The 20,060-nt window shown below is 38.8% G+C and overlaps 1 protein-coding gene across 10 annotated transcripts in view; it reads right to left on the reverse strand.

The window, feature by feature from the left end:
- TRIM2 (tripartite motif containing 2) overlaps positions 1-20,060 on the reverse strand; it is a 115,596-nt gene that overhangs the window by 13,389 nt on the left and 82,147 nt on the right. For all 10 annotated transcript variants that reach the window (XM_078148788.1, XM_020994017.2, XM_078148786.1 and 7 more), the window contains 2 exons: positions 7,855-7,958; positions 7,194-7,361 (listed from right to left, as the gene is read on the reverse strand). In XM_078148788.1, coding sequence (XP_078004914.1) covers positions 7,194-7,361; positions 7,855-7,958 — 272 coding nt within the window. The remainder of the gene's footprint in view (positions 1-7,193; positions 7,362-7,854; positions 7,959-20,060) is intronic.

A 20,060-nucleotide genomic window follows, 5' to 3' on the forward strand; every position in this document is an offset into this window, starting at 1 on the left:
AATGCTATCCACATCCAGAGAAAGAACTATGGAGTCTGAATGCAGTTCAAAACATATTATTTTCACTTTGGTTTTGTGTGTGTGTGTGTGTGTGTGTGTGTGTGTGTGTGTATGTGTGTGTGTGTGTGTGTGTGTGTGTGGCTTTATCTTTTTATTCTGTTTCTTCTTTCCCAACATTACTTATGTAGAAATGTTTTACATGATTGCACATGTATAACCTATATGAGAATGCTTGCCATCTTAGGGACAGGGGAGGGGAAGGAGGATACGGAGAAAAATTAAGAACTCAAAATCTTTCAAAAAATGAATGTTGAAAATTGTCTTTACATGTAATTGGAAAAAAAATACTATTTTAAAAAAAGACCACGTCGTTATTTTCCTACCTAGAGAATGGCATCCCTCCATTTGGATGACCATAGGCCTGCCTTTTAATTCCATGCTTAGCATGAAGATATACATACTCTGAATTGAGTAGACCAAGCTCTATTATGGATAGAAAAAAGAATGGAAATAAATCATTGCAAGCAATGTTGTTCAAGATCCATAAGTCTATGTACGTTATGTGCCATACTCTAGCTGGGGACCACAGATCTTGGATCCTTAGGTTATACCCAGAAGACCATAGATGTTGTGGGTGCTTAGATTGCACCCAGGCAAAGTAAATAAATTTAAGGTAATTATTTCAGGACACAGCTTAGAGCAAGGCTTCTTAACCTTCTTTGTGTTACGGACCCCCTGAGCAATCTGGTGAAGTCTATGGACCCTTTCTCAGAATAATGTTTTTAAAATGTATAAAATATGTAAGATTAAAAAGGAAACCAATTATGCTGAAATATAGTTATGAAAAAATATTTTTAAAGTTCAGGGACCTCAGGTCTTTACAAATCCCTGGTTTAGAGAAAATTTTGCCTCTTGAATTTGGTTATGTTCCCTAAAAAAGACATTTTACCATTAAAAAATTTAATCTATAGCTAGTTTAGAAATAAATGTAGCACTCTACAAAACATTAATGAGTTCCAAGAAAGTTGTAATGGCAGTTAAAGAAAGAGAATACCATATGGGATGGACAGCTGTTCTCAGAACTAGGAAGACGAGAGTTCAATTCCTTCCTTTGACACATACTGACGGGCTGCCTTCAGCAAAATGGCTGGGCAAGTCACATAACCTCTCACTGCTCTAGGCCAAGACTTCTTAAACTTTTTCCACTCGAGACCCCTTCAGCACTTCTGTGGGTTGCAACCGAATACTTTTAAAAATTATAAATCGCAGAGAAGGTGGTAACTACATGGTTAAAATTTTTTTTTCACCCAGTAGTCCCCTATACTAACAAAATTACAGGTCTCATCCCTACCCCTTAATGGACACGCATAATGGGAAGGTCGATCTTTATTAGATGGCTAAACACTTTCAGATATACACTGCAAGTGGCCATCTCAACTTTCCATTCTATGGCTTAGTCCTTAAAGAGCTGACAACAGATTTCTGCAAGTATAAGAAAAGAAACTAAATAGAAACACACTGAAATTTATCAAATGGCAAATTATAGGGAAATTATGAATAATGGACTTTATAATTGACAGGTATGGAAATGATTACAAGGCTAGACAACTAAGCAAGGGCAGAATGATACTAAAACAAACAATAATCAGCATATCATTTCCATAAGCAATCAGAATGATCAATAAAATTGATCTACATTACTCTTGCATGAAGAATTAAAACCTGAAAAGCAGAGTCAGGATGGGGAGGCAGAGTTTAAATCTTCAATATGCATAAATGAGTATATCTAAGCAGATATGATTTTGTCACCTGGATAAGAAAATTAGAAATGGCAAATATATGACACTTTAGGAACCTAATTACACTCATGAAATTGTAGAGGTGACAGGTGCTAGGCTGTATACATTTAATTGAAGATTTTCTGATCCTGGACCAGAGATTTTCCGAAACAAAATGATAATACTGTACCTGGTCCTAGAGTAATAAGTTCTAGTCTCAGCTCTGAAGCATACTAGCTGTCTGACCCTGGGCAAGTCACTCAACCCTTCAGCCTCAGTTTCCTCATCTGTAAAATGAGGAAAATAATAGTGCCTACTTTCCATGGCTGTTGTGAGAATCAAATGAGAGAATATTTGTAAAGGGCTTTGCAAACCACAGAAAAGTCATGAAAAAAAAATACTTTAGGTCCTGATTATTGTAATCTGGGGGGAGGGGGGTAATGGTTGGAGAAGGGGAAGAGTTAATGTATGTCTCTAGGCTTCCAGTAGGACACAGCTCCTGAGCTGAGCATCAAATAGGCGTAGTAAGTGTGAAATACAGTTGACCATAGTATGTCAGTGGGAGGCAACTGCTTATTCAAAAGAAGTGGGGAACATGGTGTAATGGAAACAAACCGTGCAGATGCAGGATTTCTAGTTTGGCTTGAGCACTGACTTTCTGTGTGACCTTACAAAAGTCATGGCCTCCCTAGAGTTCAAGATTCCTCAGGTATAAAATGAGCAGTTTGGATGAAATGTTCTCTAATATTTTCTTCTAGCCATAATTTTCTTTTAGCCTGTGGGTTCTAATGTAAGGGGTAGGAAGTTTTTTTTGTCATTTGCTAACATACCAATTGACACCCAAGTAGCTGAAGGCTCTCTTCTCTTGCTATCTGAGTTCTAAATAAACCAAGAAAATCTTTTTTGGTGTTCTTTGTGTGATGCTGTCAAAGAGATCAGGATGCTGCAGATGAAGGCCTGCTGGCCAGGCTAAAATATACCCACAACCCCTTCCTCGTACTGCTTTGGGGGGTGGAGGACATTCTATGGTTCCGGGACTACGGGGTGGGGAATGGGCTGATTTTGACTAACAAGCTAGCCTTTCCCATGATAAGGGTTTATGGGGGAGGGCAGCCACCAGAGTGTGTGGACCAGAGGAGAAAAGGAGAGGCAAGAAATGACATGTGGCCATAGGACACACTTGTGTGATCAAACTATTCCCAGAAAGCAGGGCAAATGTTTTGTTGTAACTGCTAGGGATTTTTGAGCCTGGAGCAGGTGATCCTTTATTCCTTTCCAAAGTGGCACAATAGATAGAGCACTGGGCCTGGTGTCAGGAAGACCTGAGTTCAAATCTAGCCTTAGACACTTAACTAGCTGTGTCACCCTGGGTAAGTCACTGAACTCTTATCTGCCTCATTCCTCAACTGTAAAATGGAGATAATAATAGCACCTACCTCCCAGAGTTGTGAAGATCAAATGAGAAATATGTGTCAAGAGCTTAGTACAGGGCTGGTACACAGTAAGTGTTTATTTAACAAATGATTGTTGACTTTATGAGCTTGGTGCTTTTCTTGGGTGTAGGAGGTTTATCACAGTTCCTTAAACTTTCCTTTCTTTTTTTTTTTTAAGCCAGCAATCATGATAAAGTCTATTAACTACTGCATCGCCCAAGTTCAATGGAGAGGGACAGCTGGGAGGTATACTGGACAAGACAGATTCTGAAGCTGTAGGATTTTTGCCAGTGATCCATTATTGACTTAGGGTTCTGAGTTGAAAAAAAGGGAATTATTTATTCAATTTTACAATGTCCCAGGACAGAGAGGGAATACATATACAAGGACCCTGACTTTTTACATCAGAAGTTATTAATCTTTTTTGTGTTAATGACCCTCTTGGCAGTTGGGTGAAGCCTCTGGACCCCTTCTCTAATGTTTAAAATGCTTAAAACAAAATCCGTAGGATTATGAAGGAAATCAATTATATCAAACTACAGTTATCAAAATATTTAAAAAACAAGCTCACAGACCTTAAATTGAGAATCCCCACTCTAGTTAATGAATGAATCAGCAGTAGCTAGTGGAGTTATGACTAGCTAAGCTAGTTCTTTTTTATCTTATTTTATTTGTGAGGCAATTAGGGTTACTGTCACTTGCCCAAAGTCATACAGCTAGTGTTATATGACTGAGGCTAGATTTGAACTCAGCTTCTCCTGACTCCAGGGCTGGTGCTCTACCCACTGTACCACCTAGATGCCCTTAAGCTAGTTGTAAGACTTCTTTCCAGGGTGTGTTTTGAAAGGGGAACCCTTTCCAGAGGAGAGGAGTCTAGGGAGTAGCTGGAGCCTTTTACTCCCAAAGGAAGGAGTATCCTGGCTCACCTAAAGGTATTGGGAAAGTAAGAGTAACTGACAATCCTTATTATCATACAAGCATTAGAATAGCCTTTTTTTTGGGGGGGCAGCACAACTCAGCTTTGTCTCTCTTTTGGTCAGGACTTGTGATTTTACGGGTGTAAAGAACTTCCAGTAAGGAAAATCAAGGGGTCTGTCTGCGGCTTATAGCCTGAGAGAGTTGCCTGAGATATAGACAGAAGATTAAGTGAGCTTTCCAAGATCAAATCTCAATGAGAAAATAGAATAATACAATCATTATATCAAGCCTAGGACTTTACAATGTGAGAAACTAAAGTTTAGACTCAAGGTCTGACTTTCTGAAGTCTCATATGGATCATTCACTTTACTAGTTCAAATACCAGTAAAATGGAGAAAACAGAGGCTTTCTGGTATGTAGATGTCATCTCCACTCCTTGAACAATGACTATTTCAGTAAGCAAGGAGTGGCTTTTCTGGGTCCCTTTTAGTCTATACTTTTCAACAAAAGGTATTGTTGAAACTGTGCTGTACAGCAGCCTTCAATCCTCTAGGGGGTGAAAGTGTTCTTCAGTGCATTTTCTTTTACCGTACAATATTATTAAATGAATTAAATTATTAAATTATTAAATGAATGATCATTTTATTTAATGTGTGCTTTGTCCGCCTACCCCAACCCCCACTTTATCTAGAATATTGGGCATCTGAATGAAAAGGCTTTAACCTAGGAAGTTCTAAATACAAAACTCCTCTCCCTTAGTAAGTGAATCCCATTTCAGCATATTTTTTAAAAATCAGTTTGATTTTTTTTAATATTACCACATTTCCCCCCTGTATCCTTCTGGTTCTCCCTTCAAGAGGGCCATCTTGCAAAACAAATAGCATTTTAAAGCCAAAAAAAAAAAGACAGAGGAAAAAAATCAGCATAACTAATCAATATACCGGGAAAAAAGGCTGAAATATGTGCCATGTACAACACCTATAGACCCTCTATCTTTTCAAAGGGATGGTGGTGTGGATGTCTTCTGATATCTCTTCTTTCAAGCCACTGGCATAGAATTTTAACACCTTATTAAATACCGCATAAATAAACAGCAAAATAAATCAGATATATGCCAAAGTTTTCCTAAAGTGGGAAAACAAGATATCTCCAGATCATGGAAGGAATGAATGAAGATAAAACAAAATCATGGATCAGAGGTTAGAGCTGGAAGGGATGTTAGAGGTTATCTCATCTATCCCCTACCCCCTCATTTTACAAATGAGGAAACTGAGGCCTAGAGAACTGAAGGGATTTGCACAAGGTCATGCAGGTAGTAATCAGGAGAGCTGGGATTTGAACTCAGGTTCTCTGACTTCAAGTTCAGCATTTATGTTTTGGGTATAAGTTATCAGATTTTAAAAATTCTGTCTGTATTAAAGCTGCCAATTTGGTCACAGCTTATTCCAAACTGATCAAGAAGGCATGAGAAAGGGGGGCAACCAGGTGGCGCAGTGGATAGAGCACCGGCCCTGAAGTCAGGAGGACCTGAGTTCAAATGCGGCCTCAGACCAAACATTTACTAGCTGTGTGACCCTGGGCAAGTTCACTTAACCCCAATTGCCTTAAAAAAAAAAGTCACGCGTGAGGGCAGCTAGATGGTGTAGTGGATAGAACTCTGGACTTGTAGTCAGGAGGACCTGAATTCAAATCCAACCTCAGACACTTGACACTTACTAGCTTTGTGACCCTGGGCTAGTCACTTAACCCTGATTGCCTCACCAAAAAGCAAAAACAAAACAAAACAAAACAAAAAGAAGACACAAGTGAAAGAAAGGAGGAGGAGATGCAGGAGGAAGGGAGGAGCTTATTGTCCAAGTTTCTATAAAAACAAAAAATTTAGAGGCTGTGAAAGAAATGAGCACAATTTGATGGTATTGAGACCTGCTACATTTTAATCCGTATTTTTACATAGTTGCTCTAGTCTAGGCTTTACATCTGAAGTTTGGGAAGTTAACAAGTTAGACATAATTAAATCAGTTTTCCTAAATTCTTTTTCCTGGAAAAACAAAGAAAATCCGTCTTCTACTCAGACTCACTGCTCTTTATTCAATTTCTATGAAGAACAAATAGGTTCCTCCTCTGAGAACTCTACTGCCCATTACTGAATCCATCAACTAGCAAGTAAATAACAGCTCACCACTCACATACTGCCAACACACATATTATACTGCTACTTAAAATGGAAACTGATGGATCTATTTCCTTGTAGTTAGTTGAGGAAAGATTTCCTCACCCCATTTTGTGCAACATTATACTAGTCAGCTTTCCTAGATTAGCTGTATGGTTCTAGAAACTGAGCCAGCATCTTATCAATAATAATAACAACTACAGTATGTGCTGAGGAGAAAGGAGAAATTTTCTGTTCAAATTTGCCATGCTCATAAGAAATGCAAAAGACTTATTTGAACCTAAGTTCTCTGACTTCCGAATTCATTGTCCTTTCTACTACCCAAAACAACTAAGCAACTAAATAATTTACCATTAATTTTTTTTACTTAAATCCTAAAATAACTCCTTATTTTTCCCCAATTGTAAGAACAATTTCTCACATCCATATTTTAAAATTTTGAGTTCCAAATTTTCTATCTCCTCCCTCCCCTCTCATTGAGAAGGCAAGCAATTTGATATAGATTATACATATGGAGTCATGAAAAACATAGTTCCATATTAGTCATGATGTGAAAGAAAACACAAAACAAAAAAAGAAGAGAAAAGAAAAGAAAGAAAGAAAAAACCAAGAAAAATAAAAAAATAAGTTTGCTTTGATCTACATTGAGCCTCCAATTATTTACCTCTTAAAACCTCATCATCCATATTCAATTGTTGTGTTTCTTCATAAGCCTTATTTTAATATTATATCACTGTTTTTCCATTTTTAAAAATCAATTCGAGGGTGTAAGAGGGGATGATTGTTACTGAAATAATGATTATTTTCTTGATTTTTTAAAAAGACAAACTCTATTCTCCTTCCCTTGTCCTTTTACCTTCTGTTCAAGTTCAACGTGTATGTTATTAAACTCACCTTAAACTTCCCATCAGAAGAGAAAATGCTAACCCATTTATTATCATAATCTGCAATGATTATATCCCCACAAGGATGAACAGCAACCCCTGTTGGCCGCTGCAGCTGGCCAGGAGACCGTCCGCGGATACCAAAACGACTTTTGAACTGGCCGTCATTGGAAAATATCTGTTTGAAAAGAAAAAGCACGAGAAGTAGCACAAGAATTACTGGAGGGTGACATAAACAAGACCATCTGTTACAATTAATACATTCAGTCACACAGAACAGGAACACATTTCTATCCCTTGAGAAACATCCTGTTAACTCATTATCTAAGCTAGTTTCTTACACACAGACTATATTGCCTAAGTGTTTTAGATCCTTAAGTAATAAACATTGGAATTATATCCATTCTCTCAAAATAATAATTTCAATTTTTACGTTCATTTTCTATTACGAGGATGCTAGGTGACCCAGTGGATAGAGCATTAGACATGGAGTCAGAAAGTTGAGTTCATATGTGACCCTGGGTAAGTCACTTAACTTGTAAAATGGAGATAATAATAGCATCTAACTCTCAGGTTGGTTGTGAGGATCAAGAGAGATAATATTTGTAAAGCACTCTGCAAATCTTAAAAGGATTATACAAATGCTATTATTAATAATTTTCAAATCATACCTGCACACATTGGTTGTTGCTGTCTGCAATTAATATCTTTCCCGTTGTAGATGCAGCTACCCCCTGAAGATTTGTAAACTCTCCTTTATTTCTTCCTTTGGTACCTGAAAACAATCACAGAATAGTAAATATTAAGAACTAGATGATTAGGTCTCTCAATTTCAACACGAAGAATTCCATAGGTAGTCTTTGTTTACTTCATAATGATTTTGACTTCTTGCCAGCTTTCAATAATCAAGAATGAAATAGAATAAAATCTAAGCCATGTATAGCAACACTTTTCTGAAAGAAATAAACTCCTTTTTCTGTAGGTAGGTGGTTTAGCATCAAGTTGGAATTGGGATTCTTGATCTAGAATTGGAAAGAACTTCAAAAACCATCTAGTCCAAACCTCACGTGCTACAAATGACAAAAGTGTAGCCTGGTGACATTGACTTGACCCTGGTCACACAGACTGTCAGCATCACAAGTATCCCTCCTCTTAGTAACAGCTTCTTCTCTGGATTCTACTACTGGAATACTCTTCCATTCCAGTCCTGGTAATTTGTTCTCTAATTTGCTTTCCTGCCTTGGTGGTTTTCCTTGTTTTGTGTTAGCATTTTCTTGTTATTCTTTCACTCTTTAGACAATAGAAGCGAGGTAGTGCAGGGAATAGAGTAGTGGGTGTGGAGTCAGGAAGATCTGAGTTCAAATCTAGCCTCAGACACTTACTAGCTGTGTTTACTACCCAGGCAAGTCACTTAACATCTGTCTGCCTCAGTTTCCTCAACTACAAAATGAGGATAATAGCACTTCCCAATGTTGTTGTAAAGGTCAAATTATATAATAATTGTAAAAAATACTTAATAAATGTTTGTTTTTCTCCTTCCTTCTTTCTGTCAACATGGATAGAACTTGTGATTACCATGATTTCGACAGGATTTAGTCCCACTAATGTTTCAGCAAATAAAACCCAATCATAAACGTTTTTGTACACGCATGTGTTATGTATATATGTGTACATGAAAACACAGAGGATCACTCCTGGTATGGGAACTCCCTCCACCCATGAAGATTGCAATTCATCTATGGCTTAGAATATAAGTCCTATAGAGTTGCCTGAAATATATGGAATTTAAATCATTTGCTTTGCCTCACACAGCTGATAAATGTCAGAGGTAGGTTTGAATCAAGATTTTCTTTACCACACAGTCCACTCTCTATCCTCTATACCATGCCATCTCTATGGGGAAAAAGACATTTTGGACGCTTGTAAGAAAATCTATTGACATCCACAAATGTTGGTTCTACCTGAATGCAGGAGAACAACACTTTCTCTTCTTTCCTGCCTTTTAGGAGTTAGATTTTTCTCTGTGGTGTAGGTTTCGCTTTACAAGGAGCTGAACTCACAATGGCTTACTTTTTTCATTTGCTGATGAGGTACAGAAACCAAGAGCTATTTTATAAGAAAAAAAAATCTTATTTCCCATCTGAGGAACACAAAGCAATCAGCCAATATCCATTTCTTGCTCTTCACTGACCTCCTACTGGTAGATAAGTGGCAAGTATTTTTCCCCATTTAGCAAAGACAGAAGCTGGGCTATCAGAAGCATTTACAAGAAAAATAGGACACCTGACTCAAACTCCATTTATCAAAATGTAAGGCCACAGAAAGTAAGAGATGAAAGCCCCAGGTACGTTTTTTTGAAGTGGATTTATTTATGAGCATTACTTCTAAAGGACCGACATAGTAGTCATCCAAGTAGTGCATTTTCTTCCTACATATATAAACACTATTCTGACAAGGTCCATCCCAGGTTAATAAGCAAAGCATAAGGGAATTTATTCAACCAAAGGATTCCTGTAAAGAGTACCAGGAAAAAAAATGAGCAAGGAGAAAAAAATGTCAAGGAGCCCAAAGGGGTAGTAGATGTTTGCTGCATTTCAGAGATATTTAGAATCCTTTTCAATTGAATTGGGAGGCAGTATGGTGTTGTTTAGTTGTTTCAGTCATGTCTGACCCTTTTTGACCTCATTTAGAGTTTTCTAGGCAAAGATACTGGAGTGGTTTGCCATTTCCTTCTTCAGTTCATTTGACAGATGAGGGAACTGAGGCAAAGAGGATTAAGTGACTTGTCCAGGGTCATATGGCTAGCTAAGTGTCTGAGGCCAGATTTGAACAGAGGTCTTCCTGACTCCAGGCCCAACACTTTATCCAATGTGCCACCAGCATAGTGTAGTGGACAGTAAGCTGGGCTGAGAGTCAGGAAAACATGGGTTCAAGCCCCATATCTGACTTGTGCTTAATAAATTGTGATGATTGGTTGATTGACTGAATGATAGAGCTAGAACAAAGCTAGGGCACTGGATTTGGAGTCAGTGAGAATATGGCTCAAATCCAGCATCAGTTAATTTAACCACTTGTGTGACTCTAGGTGAGTCACCTTGCCTCTCCAGTGCCTTCAGAAACTAAGAAACTGCTGACCTACATTGGTAAAGGGAGTTTTCTCACCTGGTTGTTCTTTATAGCAATGAAGTCACAGGTACAATGATCCCCTTCAATTAAACAACATAAATATTTAGTGGGGGGATGGCAGGATATTTGGCATACTGGATAGAGTACCGGCCCTGGAGTCAGGAAGACCTGAATTCAAATCCAGTCTCAAAATCTTACTAGCTGTGTGACCCTGATTGCCTCCCCCCCCCCAATATTCATGGGGGGAAGAAGAAACACCACCCACAAAGGATGGAGACAAGTCTAGGCTTCAGGGCCAAAAGGCAGGCAACAATTTTCACAATTCAAAGGAAGAAAATCACATTGGGACTTCATGACTTCATTGACTGTCAACAAGTATAATGACTGTTTTGATGCTTTCCTTAGGTAAGGGAAAAATGACATGGATCTTTATAAATGAGCACAGAAAGGTATGTCAGTCCTGGCAATGTTCACGTAACTGGTAAGAGTCCTAAGAAGAGCCAGGTTGTAATAAAACAGGTATTTAGGTGAGGTGGCTGGAAGTGGAATTCATTTCCACTTCATCCCAACAACAAAAATAGGGCCTAATACGGACTACTGTCAGAATTGATACTCAGGGAACAGCAAGACAGTTCATATTGGGGATATTGTTTTGTCTGTTAAAAAAAAAAAGAAGATGGAAGAAGGGTGGACATGGCCTCTAAGGTCACCTCCCAGCTATAAATGCACGATCTATGATCCAAGTGTCAAGGTTGGTATTTGGCCAGTGTGGAGAAACCAGCCAGAGGGCATATGATTTGTGGCAGGGTTCCTTTTTCTAGGGAGACTAGCACAACCAATTCAGGTTTTAGCCCCAGAGGAATGGGGCACAAGTCAGAGCACCAATAGAGGAAAGCAACAGAGCAGGCATTTTTAATCTAAGGGATTTGTAGGTAGATTTCAGGAGACTGTGAAGCTGAATGGGGAAAAATTACATGCTTATTTTTATTAATCTCAGGCTGAAATTGATCTTTTCCTTCAGTTACAAATGCAGACAACAATCATTATTCTGAGGCGTCCGTAGATTTCACCAGAGTGCCAAAAGGGGTTCACGACAAAAGAGTTCAGAATATCTGCAATGGAGGTACCGCGTCATTAGGAACAGATTAAAAGGTCAGGAACCAACAGCAGATGATTGTGTGACCCGACCTTTGAATCCATCTGCTCCTAATTTCCTCTGTATGAGAGGCTGGATTGGTCCCAGGGTCAGAGTAGGGGTGGGTCTACAGGTGGGATGGGACAACAGAGAGCCATGCTGTGTAGCAACACAACAAACCCTAGACCCTGGTAACCAATAACCTGTTAACCCCTGTCATTAAGGGAGAAGGGACCAGGGTCCAAGTTCACAGAAATACAGATTGTAGTCAATGGAAGAAATCGACATATAATGTTTCAAAACAAGCAGGAGAGACAGAAGATATTTCTTTGGGATTCCCATACTAAGTATCTACATCTCATATATAGCCATTCTTGTGTAAATTCTCATGAAAGGCATTGTTGTACAGTAGAAAGAATACTGGGTTTGAAATCAGAGGACCTGAATTCAAATGTGGGCTTTGCCAATTATGACCTGAATAACCTTGGGCAAGCCACCTCTCTGACCCTCAGTTTCTTTCTTCATCTCCAAAATGAGTAAGATCATAGTTAGAGCTTAAAGGGACCTTGGAGGTCACTGAATTCACTGCTCTTATTTTACAGACATGAAGGCAGAGAGGGGAAGTGTTACTTGTCTAGATTCACACAGGTGGTTAAGCACCTGAGGCTGGATTGATATTCTTTCTGATTACAAGCCTAGTGCCTTGGCTCACTCCAGCTCTATCAATCAATCAACCATTTGTCAGGCATTTATTAAGCATCTATTATGTGCCAACCACTCAGTATATCAAGTACTGAAAAGCATTCCAAAGTGACATGTCCAAGTTCTGGTCTCTGCTTTTCAAGTGTAGGGGCTAGGAGAGGGAGTACCAAACTTCTGATAGGTGATAATAGATATAGACTGTCAAGTAATGAGAATAGGGGCATGTTATTGTGCTGACTGTCACACAGGGGAGCCATTGTTCAGACATGGGGTACCAGAGTGGAAGGCATGGTAGCAATGCTTGTTCAATGGAAGTCAGCCAGTGTGGCATCACAGGCAAAAGGGCCAAAGGCATGCCAGTCCTTGGGGCCCAGGATAGTCTAGTCCCACTGGCGTTAGCTTCAACCCTCAAAAGCATTGACTAAAAGTAGGGATGCAAAAATTAATAGAACTATAAAAGAGATTGTGCCTTCCCTGTATCCACTAGATATCAATGCTCTCGTCTCCTTGTATTTACTTTTCTCTATAAGTGTGGTAGCCTCTCCTCGCTTCCCAAACCCCAAAAAGTAGAATGTATGTTCCTTGAGGTAAGAGACTATTTCATTTTCTACTTTCTATCTCCAGCTCTTAGCATATAGTAGGAGCTTAATAAACACTTGTTGAATATTTTTTAAAGACTATGGTGGCATATCTAGGACTTTTGAGACAAAATTTAATTTGACAAAAGCATTCAAAAGAAAATAGGAAAGCCAAAGAGACTTGGGTAAAAGAAAGGATCATTAGATTATAAACCTAGAGATGGAAGGGACCTAAGGACACTAAGAAAGGTAAGAAGTAACCCAGAGTTGGACAAAATGAGATAGGAATAAAGAAAAAATGGAGAGGCACTAAATTCACATTTTTCAAACATTTTCAGTCTGTGGACCACTTTAAATAGAGAAAAGGATCCCACTCACCCACTGCTTAAAACCCTACCCAGAATGAAGGAGGGAAATGGCACTCTTTTTTTAGATACCAGTGAGGTTATGTCTGATTTTGGAAGTAAACTATTACTTTTGTTAGAAGTCAAAGTATAGACAATGCCACATTACCATTCCTACTTACTCTGTGTTCCTTCTTTTTTATTGTTTTCTGTCATGTCTGACTTTGTGACCCCATTTGGGGTTTTCTTGGCAAAGATACTGGAGTTGTTTGCCATTTCCTTCTCCAGCTCATTTTACAGATAGGGAAACTGAGGCAAACAGCTAGGTCAGATTTGAACTCAGGTCTTCCCTGACTCCAAATGCTCTATCTGCTGCACCTCCTAGCTGCCCTCTTTTGTCTCCCTTATTATTTTCACCATAAAATGAGAAAGTGTTGATAGAGGGCCCATCATTACTTGGGTCCTGGATCAACAAACCATCAACAACCTTAATTAATTTTTGAAATTCTCCCTCCTTTTTTTTTTAAAGATCTATATTCCAGTTTCTGAATAGGTGAGATTGGCATTATTGCTATCTTCTAATTCTCATAAATATATTTCAGTTTTACAGTGGAGAGACTTTATCAGGTAATGCCTACCCCATATTAGTGTTTTCAATTACATATGAATGTATAACAAAATCATACTGTTGTCTTTGAAAATGAATATATTCTTCAATTAGTATATTCCTGACGGACATAAAAATATGTTATGTTCTAGCCAAACCAAGCTAGGAATAATGTTCTGTTGTTGAATTATAAACCAGAGCCATAGCTATGTTGGATAATGGAAAGAGTGCTGGCGTTAGAGTCAGAGAACCTGGGTTTTAATTCTTGCTATTGTTGCCCCACTGACAACCCAGTGCAAGTTTGAAGGTCACCTGAAAAACAGCATATGATGATGGGTGCTGTGGAGAGAAAGATGACTCCTGATTGGCTGAGAGACTCGTGGGCCCATGACACTGTAGAATGTCTACTTCATGGAGAGGAAGACAGAGAGAAAGCATAAACTTTGGATAGGTTAGGAACTCCAGAATCACAGATACATGGGGAAAATCAGCCCTGAACATATTCCTTGATTTCCGGTACTTCTATCCCCATAGACTGTTAAGAGCTGACTTCTCTGGTGAGAGACTTCTCTGCTTGCTTGAAATTTTATCTTGCTCCTGAGTTAAAGGGCTCATTTACTTTTGTGTATTCTATTGTCCACCCTAATTTGTGTAACTTCCTTCATTTCTGTTTTATTACTTGCTTGGATGAAAAAATGTTTGCTAGGTATTCATGATTGTTTTTTACATGGTAAGCATCTGGTGGGAGGGCGCTAAGCTGGCCCCTTCCTATCAGCCAGCTATTACCCTCCTGGTCTTCAGTGGGACTACTTCCCACTAAAAAGGAAAGTGGCTTTTATTTTGAACCCCCAACAGAGCATTGCACTCTGGACTGCACAGACCAGTTCTGTAATAGATATGGTTCTAGGCTAATATCTCTTTCGGAGGTAAAAGGGAGGAGGAATGAACAAGGAGACACAACCTTCCTATTCTGCCCTAAAGTAGAGGCAACAGTCTTCCTTGTAGCTGGGGGATGGGCATTTTCCATATTCTAGGTCTTTTCTATCTAGTCTAAGCAAATCTCTTCAACACCAATACCAATGGTCAGGATTCATATTTTTGCCTCAGAGCATGCCAAAACCATTACAATAACTAATCTATATTATACTACTTACCACCTTTGTAACTCTGAATAAATCGTTTAACCTCTCTGGGCCTCAGTTTCCTCATCTATACAATGAGCAGACTGAACTAGATGACTTCTGATGTATACATATGTCTGTGGACTCTGAAAGGTCTGGGTTCAAGCCCTGGATCCACTAGTTACTGCCCCTGTGACCTTAGATAACTTACTTTGAGCTCCCAGTTCCTCAATTACATCATTTGTAAAATGAAGACAATGCTTATATTATCTACGCTTCATAGAGTTGTGAGGATTAAACAAGATGTACCAAAACTGCAGGGTGCTACACAAATGGAAGTTCCTGTAGTTATTTCAGCCAGGAGCTAAAATAAAATAAGATGAACTTTCAACAAGATGAAAATAATTTGTGTTTCTGCTGTTTCTTTAAAATTTTTAGCTAACTCTACAATATTATAAAAGCTTAGACAAATCATTTTTAAGTCCTAAATATACTTTGAAGCTTATCTGTATTCTATCCTGGAGTTTGTTAATGTGACATATAATTTCCATAGGCTTTACCCAGGTAGCCTTTTAGGTTTTACTTCATTTGGAAGATTTTCACTAAAAGATCCCAGTATTGATTTGATAAATGCTAAGTGCTTTTAAAGCTGATTTTTAAAAGGAATATGGTAACAGTCCCCTTAAAATTATAAAGCAATTCTTCCTGAATTGTTCTTAGTAAAATTAGCAAGATATTAATTGCTTGCCGTATGCAAGGCAGTGTGCTAAGCACTTAAAAAAAGGCTCAAAGAAAGTAAAAATTAGTCTCTGTCTTTGAGAGCTTATATTCTTATGGAGAGACAAACATGAACGAAAAGCACATTCGAGATATACGCAGAGTAGATATAATCTCAAACGGGGAGGGGCACTAGCAGCCAGGAGACCTGGAGAGACCTCTTATAGAAGCTGGGATTTGAAATATCTTGAAGGAAACTTAGAAGCTACAATGAAGAGAGAAAGTATTCCAGGTGCAGGGGACAGCCAGGGAAAAGACATGGAGGTGGGAGATGGAGCTCGGGGTGAAAAGAACGGTGAAAAGGCTGGTGGAGCTGAGTCATAGAGGGCATGGAAGGGAGAAAAGCGTAAGAAGACTGAGAAGTAGGAAGGGAACAGATTGTAGAGAGCTTTAAGGGCTTTATATCTGATTTTAGAGGTCATAAGGAGTTAGGAAGACAATGGAATTGATTGGGGCAGGTGGTGAGAGGTAACATGGGCAGGACCACACTTTACAAAAATCATATCGGCAACTGACTGGAAGATAGATTGGAGTGGGGAGAGACTTGAATGAGAGAGAGCATATTATGTTCTGTTATGATGGGCTACCAAGCAAAACGGAACTTGTGAGTGGACTTAATGTTCATCAGCTACGGACAGATCTCTGTTCTACCAGGAATTAGTTGTGTGCCCTTGAACAAATCATTTAACCTCCCTAGGCCTCATTCATAAAAATAATGAGGTTGAACCAGATGGCCTCTAAACTGCCTTCCAGTTCTAGCAATTTCTGAATTTATAAGTGTATCTAATGACCAATCTAGCTGACTAAACTTACTCAAAGATTAACCATATTCCATCTCCAAAGATAAAGGCAAAAATTCCGATTTCAAATAACTTACAAAAATAGGCTATGAAAATACTAGTTAATGATAACAATAATACCCCACAATTCTAAAAGGATTTACCATTTACAAAGCATGTTAATATGTGTTATCTCATTCAATCCTTCAAACAGCCTTGTGATACAGATCCTATGGCCTCATTATACAGATGGGCAAACTGAGGCTAACTGAGACTGATGATTTGCTCAAGGTTATGCAGCTAGTAAATGGCAGAACCAGAACAAGAGCTCAGATGTCCTCTGGGCCATGACATCTTTCTGATCCATCTGAGTATTGTCTGGCTTTTGCATTTGCCATTCACTGAATATAACCTAGGGCTCAAGCCTGGGCATTAGTGTAAGACTCTCTTCTGCCCTCTTAGAGAGCACAGAGTGAAGAGTAAATGTTCTCTCCACCAGTGAGAAGAGTCTCATATCAATGACCAGTTTTGGAACCCAGGGTTATATTCCCATGAATGTAAGACCTCCTTTTGATTAGACTATGACTTCCTTGAGAGCAGGGATTATCTCATTTTTCTATTTGTATCCTTAGCACTTAGCTCAGCACTTGACACATAGTAAATGCTTAATAAATACTTTTTGTTACATACCCCTCCATGTTCTGAAGGGCCCTACACATCAACACAGGATGGATTTACCTGAGAGCTCTTTAAAACATCTGATTTTTATACTGGCATAATCACTCTTTTGATTCACCATTATATCCTCTCAACTTTCACCTCTCTTATTTTATTGCCTTAAATGAACAAAAAAGCAATTATTAAGTACCTATTATGAGCTAGTAAGGGTGTCTATTTTTTTTTTTGGTGAGGCAATAGGGGTTAAGTGACATGCCCAGGGTCACACAGCTAGTAAGTGTCAAATGTCTGAGGCCAGATTTGAACTCAGGTTCTCCTGACTTCAAGGCAGGATCCCTATCCACTGGGCCACCTAGCTGCCCCAAGGGTGTCTATTCTTGTACTCTCTATTTCCAAAGGGAAATGGAGGTACAAAGCATAGCCATACAAGGGATGGAATTTATGGGCCACACATAGGCTTCCTCAGTTACCAATGAAGCATGACTTGCCATCTGAAGTGTTCAGTGTGGTGTGGGTGGGAGAACCCACAGGAGGCTAAGAATGAGAACCATAAAAATGATAAAAAGAATTTCTTCTTTCTAGGCATTTGAATCTTATCTAAATAACCTGAATGATTCTACAAACCCCAGGTTGAAAGGCAAATTAGATCACAAATGCTGTTACTAGGGAGACTTCCATTCAAAAGCCTTTTTGTGTACCCAGGGAGGCAGCATATTAATCACATATTTAAATGGCACCTGACTGCACTTTCTCAACTTCCCACAGCTTCCGGTTTCTTCTCTTTGTTCAGGGACTTTCTTAAGGAGCTGACAGAGCTAGCTTATGGTGTCTAGTCAGCAAACTGGAACACTGAAGAAAAGAATTCCTGACATTTCAAGGCCCTATTATCTTGCACAGATGCTCAGGTTACTTAGCTAAGACATTTCCATTTCGAGACAGTTTTCTGAGATGGTGTTAGATCCCAATCATCATTCATTCATTAAAGCAACATAATTAGGTTTTCAGGGTGGAGAAGGAGAAGGAGAGAGTATTAAGTATCTCTTCTTCAGAAAACAAAAGCACTAAAAGGACATTTCGGATAGGAATTTTGTAGCCAAGTTCTGTCCCAGAAAAAAATTCAAACAAACCAAACACTCCCATTGATGTCATGGAGAGTTTTGGAGTAAACATGGTCTATTCATTCTAAATATGATAATAATAAATGTAACTGACAGTTATCTATACAGTTCTTTCTAGTCTATAGGGCATTATACAATCTCATTTGCACCTAAGAACAGCCCTGCAGTGAAAGAAGGGTAGGCAAAACTATCCCATTTTATAGATGAAGAAAGGCTCAGAGTAGTGAAGTAATTTCTCCATGGTTAAACAATTACTAAATGCTAGATCTGGGACTTGAATTTTGACTATCTTTTATAAAATCCAGTGCTCTTTCCATGACACTACAAGTCAAGTCAACAAGTCTTTATTAATTGCCTACTATGTACCCCTAAAGCTATGTAGTGTCCTTGTACAAATCTTTGGTCTGCCTATTACTGTGCACCAATTATTAACATTATCATTATCATAAGCTAAATGTGGTAATCAATTAAGTTCTAAGGCAGAGGTGATTCCCTGTCAGGGAAATCTGTATTTCTCCGTATGTTTCTCATTGAGAACAACTGGGTTTTGAATACTGACAAAAGACTTTCCCATTTGTAACAAATGTGAAAAGAGATTTTGAATTATTCTAGAGCACCTAGCAGAGCCCCGGGCACAAGTGGGCAGCTAACATACAACTGCTGTTCTTCAAGCCCAGCAAATTCAGTTCAGAAATATTTTGTATGTGCCAATGTCTTAGTAAGCAGCACCCAACAGCAGGGAGGAAGAAGAGCATGAAATCTGGATGCAGGGTATAGCTCACGACAGTTAAGATAAAAAAAAAAATCTTTCACTCTGCCTAATAAATGCTCGTTGATTGATTGATTGCACATCTCAGCCACCTGTGCACCCAAACTGCAATTAACTACTCCAGCCCTAACAGCTGCTCTGCCAATGGATTTGTTACATCACTTCCATTATTGAACAGATCAAACATTAGTGTCATCACAGCCTTCATGAAGATTTAGCTTTAACCATTAAGACACATGAATCAACTAACAATGAGAAAAACAGATGGAATCATGGGATTTTTAAAAATTAGATCATCTAGTTCAGCTCCTTTTTACCAGGGAAGTAACTGAGGCTGAGAGTGGCTAAATCCAGAGTCATACTGGTGTTAATTTTTAGAAGCCAAGTTCTCTGAAACAAAACTCCCATGATGACATTGGGAATTTCAGAGTGAGCATAGCATATTCATCCTCAACAGGAAGAAAGAGGAGAAGGAGGAGGAGGAGGAGGAAGAGGAGGGGGAAGGAGGAGGAGGAGAAGGAGGAAGAAGGGGGGGGAGGGGACGTTGTCTTAATGGTTGAAGAAGAAAGAAAAAGAAAAAGATTAGCTGTCTTTCTCTTCTCCCTCATCCCCCCAGTTTCCACCTTCTGCTGTGCAATGTAATTAAGTACTTGCTACTATAAAAGGCATGTCAATCAACTCTCCTGTGGTTCCCCTCACCATTCCATGACTTCTCAGTCTGTATGAGTATTCTTCCTGGATACTATTCCTCTGTATTTGCTGTCTTTCGCCATTAGAATCTAAATTCCTTGAGGATAGGGACTAGCTTGCTTTTGTACTTGGAGCACGGTGTTTGGCAAATGATTCACCCACATAAGTAATATGTTACAGAGCTAGAATTCAAACACAGGTCTTCTGACTCCAAATTGATCTCTCTTTCATCTATACCATGATGCCTGAATAATAAAATGTGTTTTCCAGCTGCCAAAGACAGATATAGCTATATAGTTGATTCTCAGTTATTTGGGAGCTGATTATCCACACTCTTTGCTTATTCTCTCTATTTCTTACCTGCCTTTTAGTTAATTCTTTTTGGTCCTCTTAACTGCTGAGTTTGAATGGGCACAAAACTCAAGTCAGTCAGTTTAGCTATTTGAGAATTCT

This window comes from Phascolarctos cinereus, unplaced genomic scaffold (genome assembly GCF_003287225.1).
Source record: "Phascolarctos cinereus isolate Bilbo 61053 unplaced genomic scaffold, phaCin_HiC Scaffold_9;HRSCAF=440, whole genome shotgun sequence".
NCBI classification, from domain to species: domain Eukaryota; kingdom Metazoa; phylum Chordata; class Mammalia; order Diprotodontia; family Phascolarctidae; genus Phascolarctos; species Phascolarctos cinereus.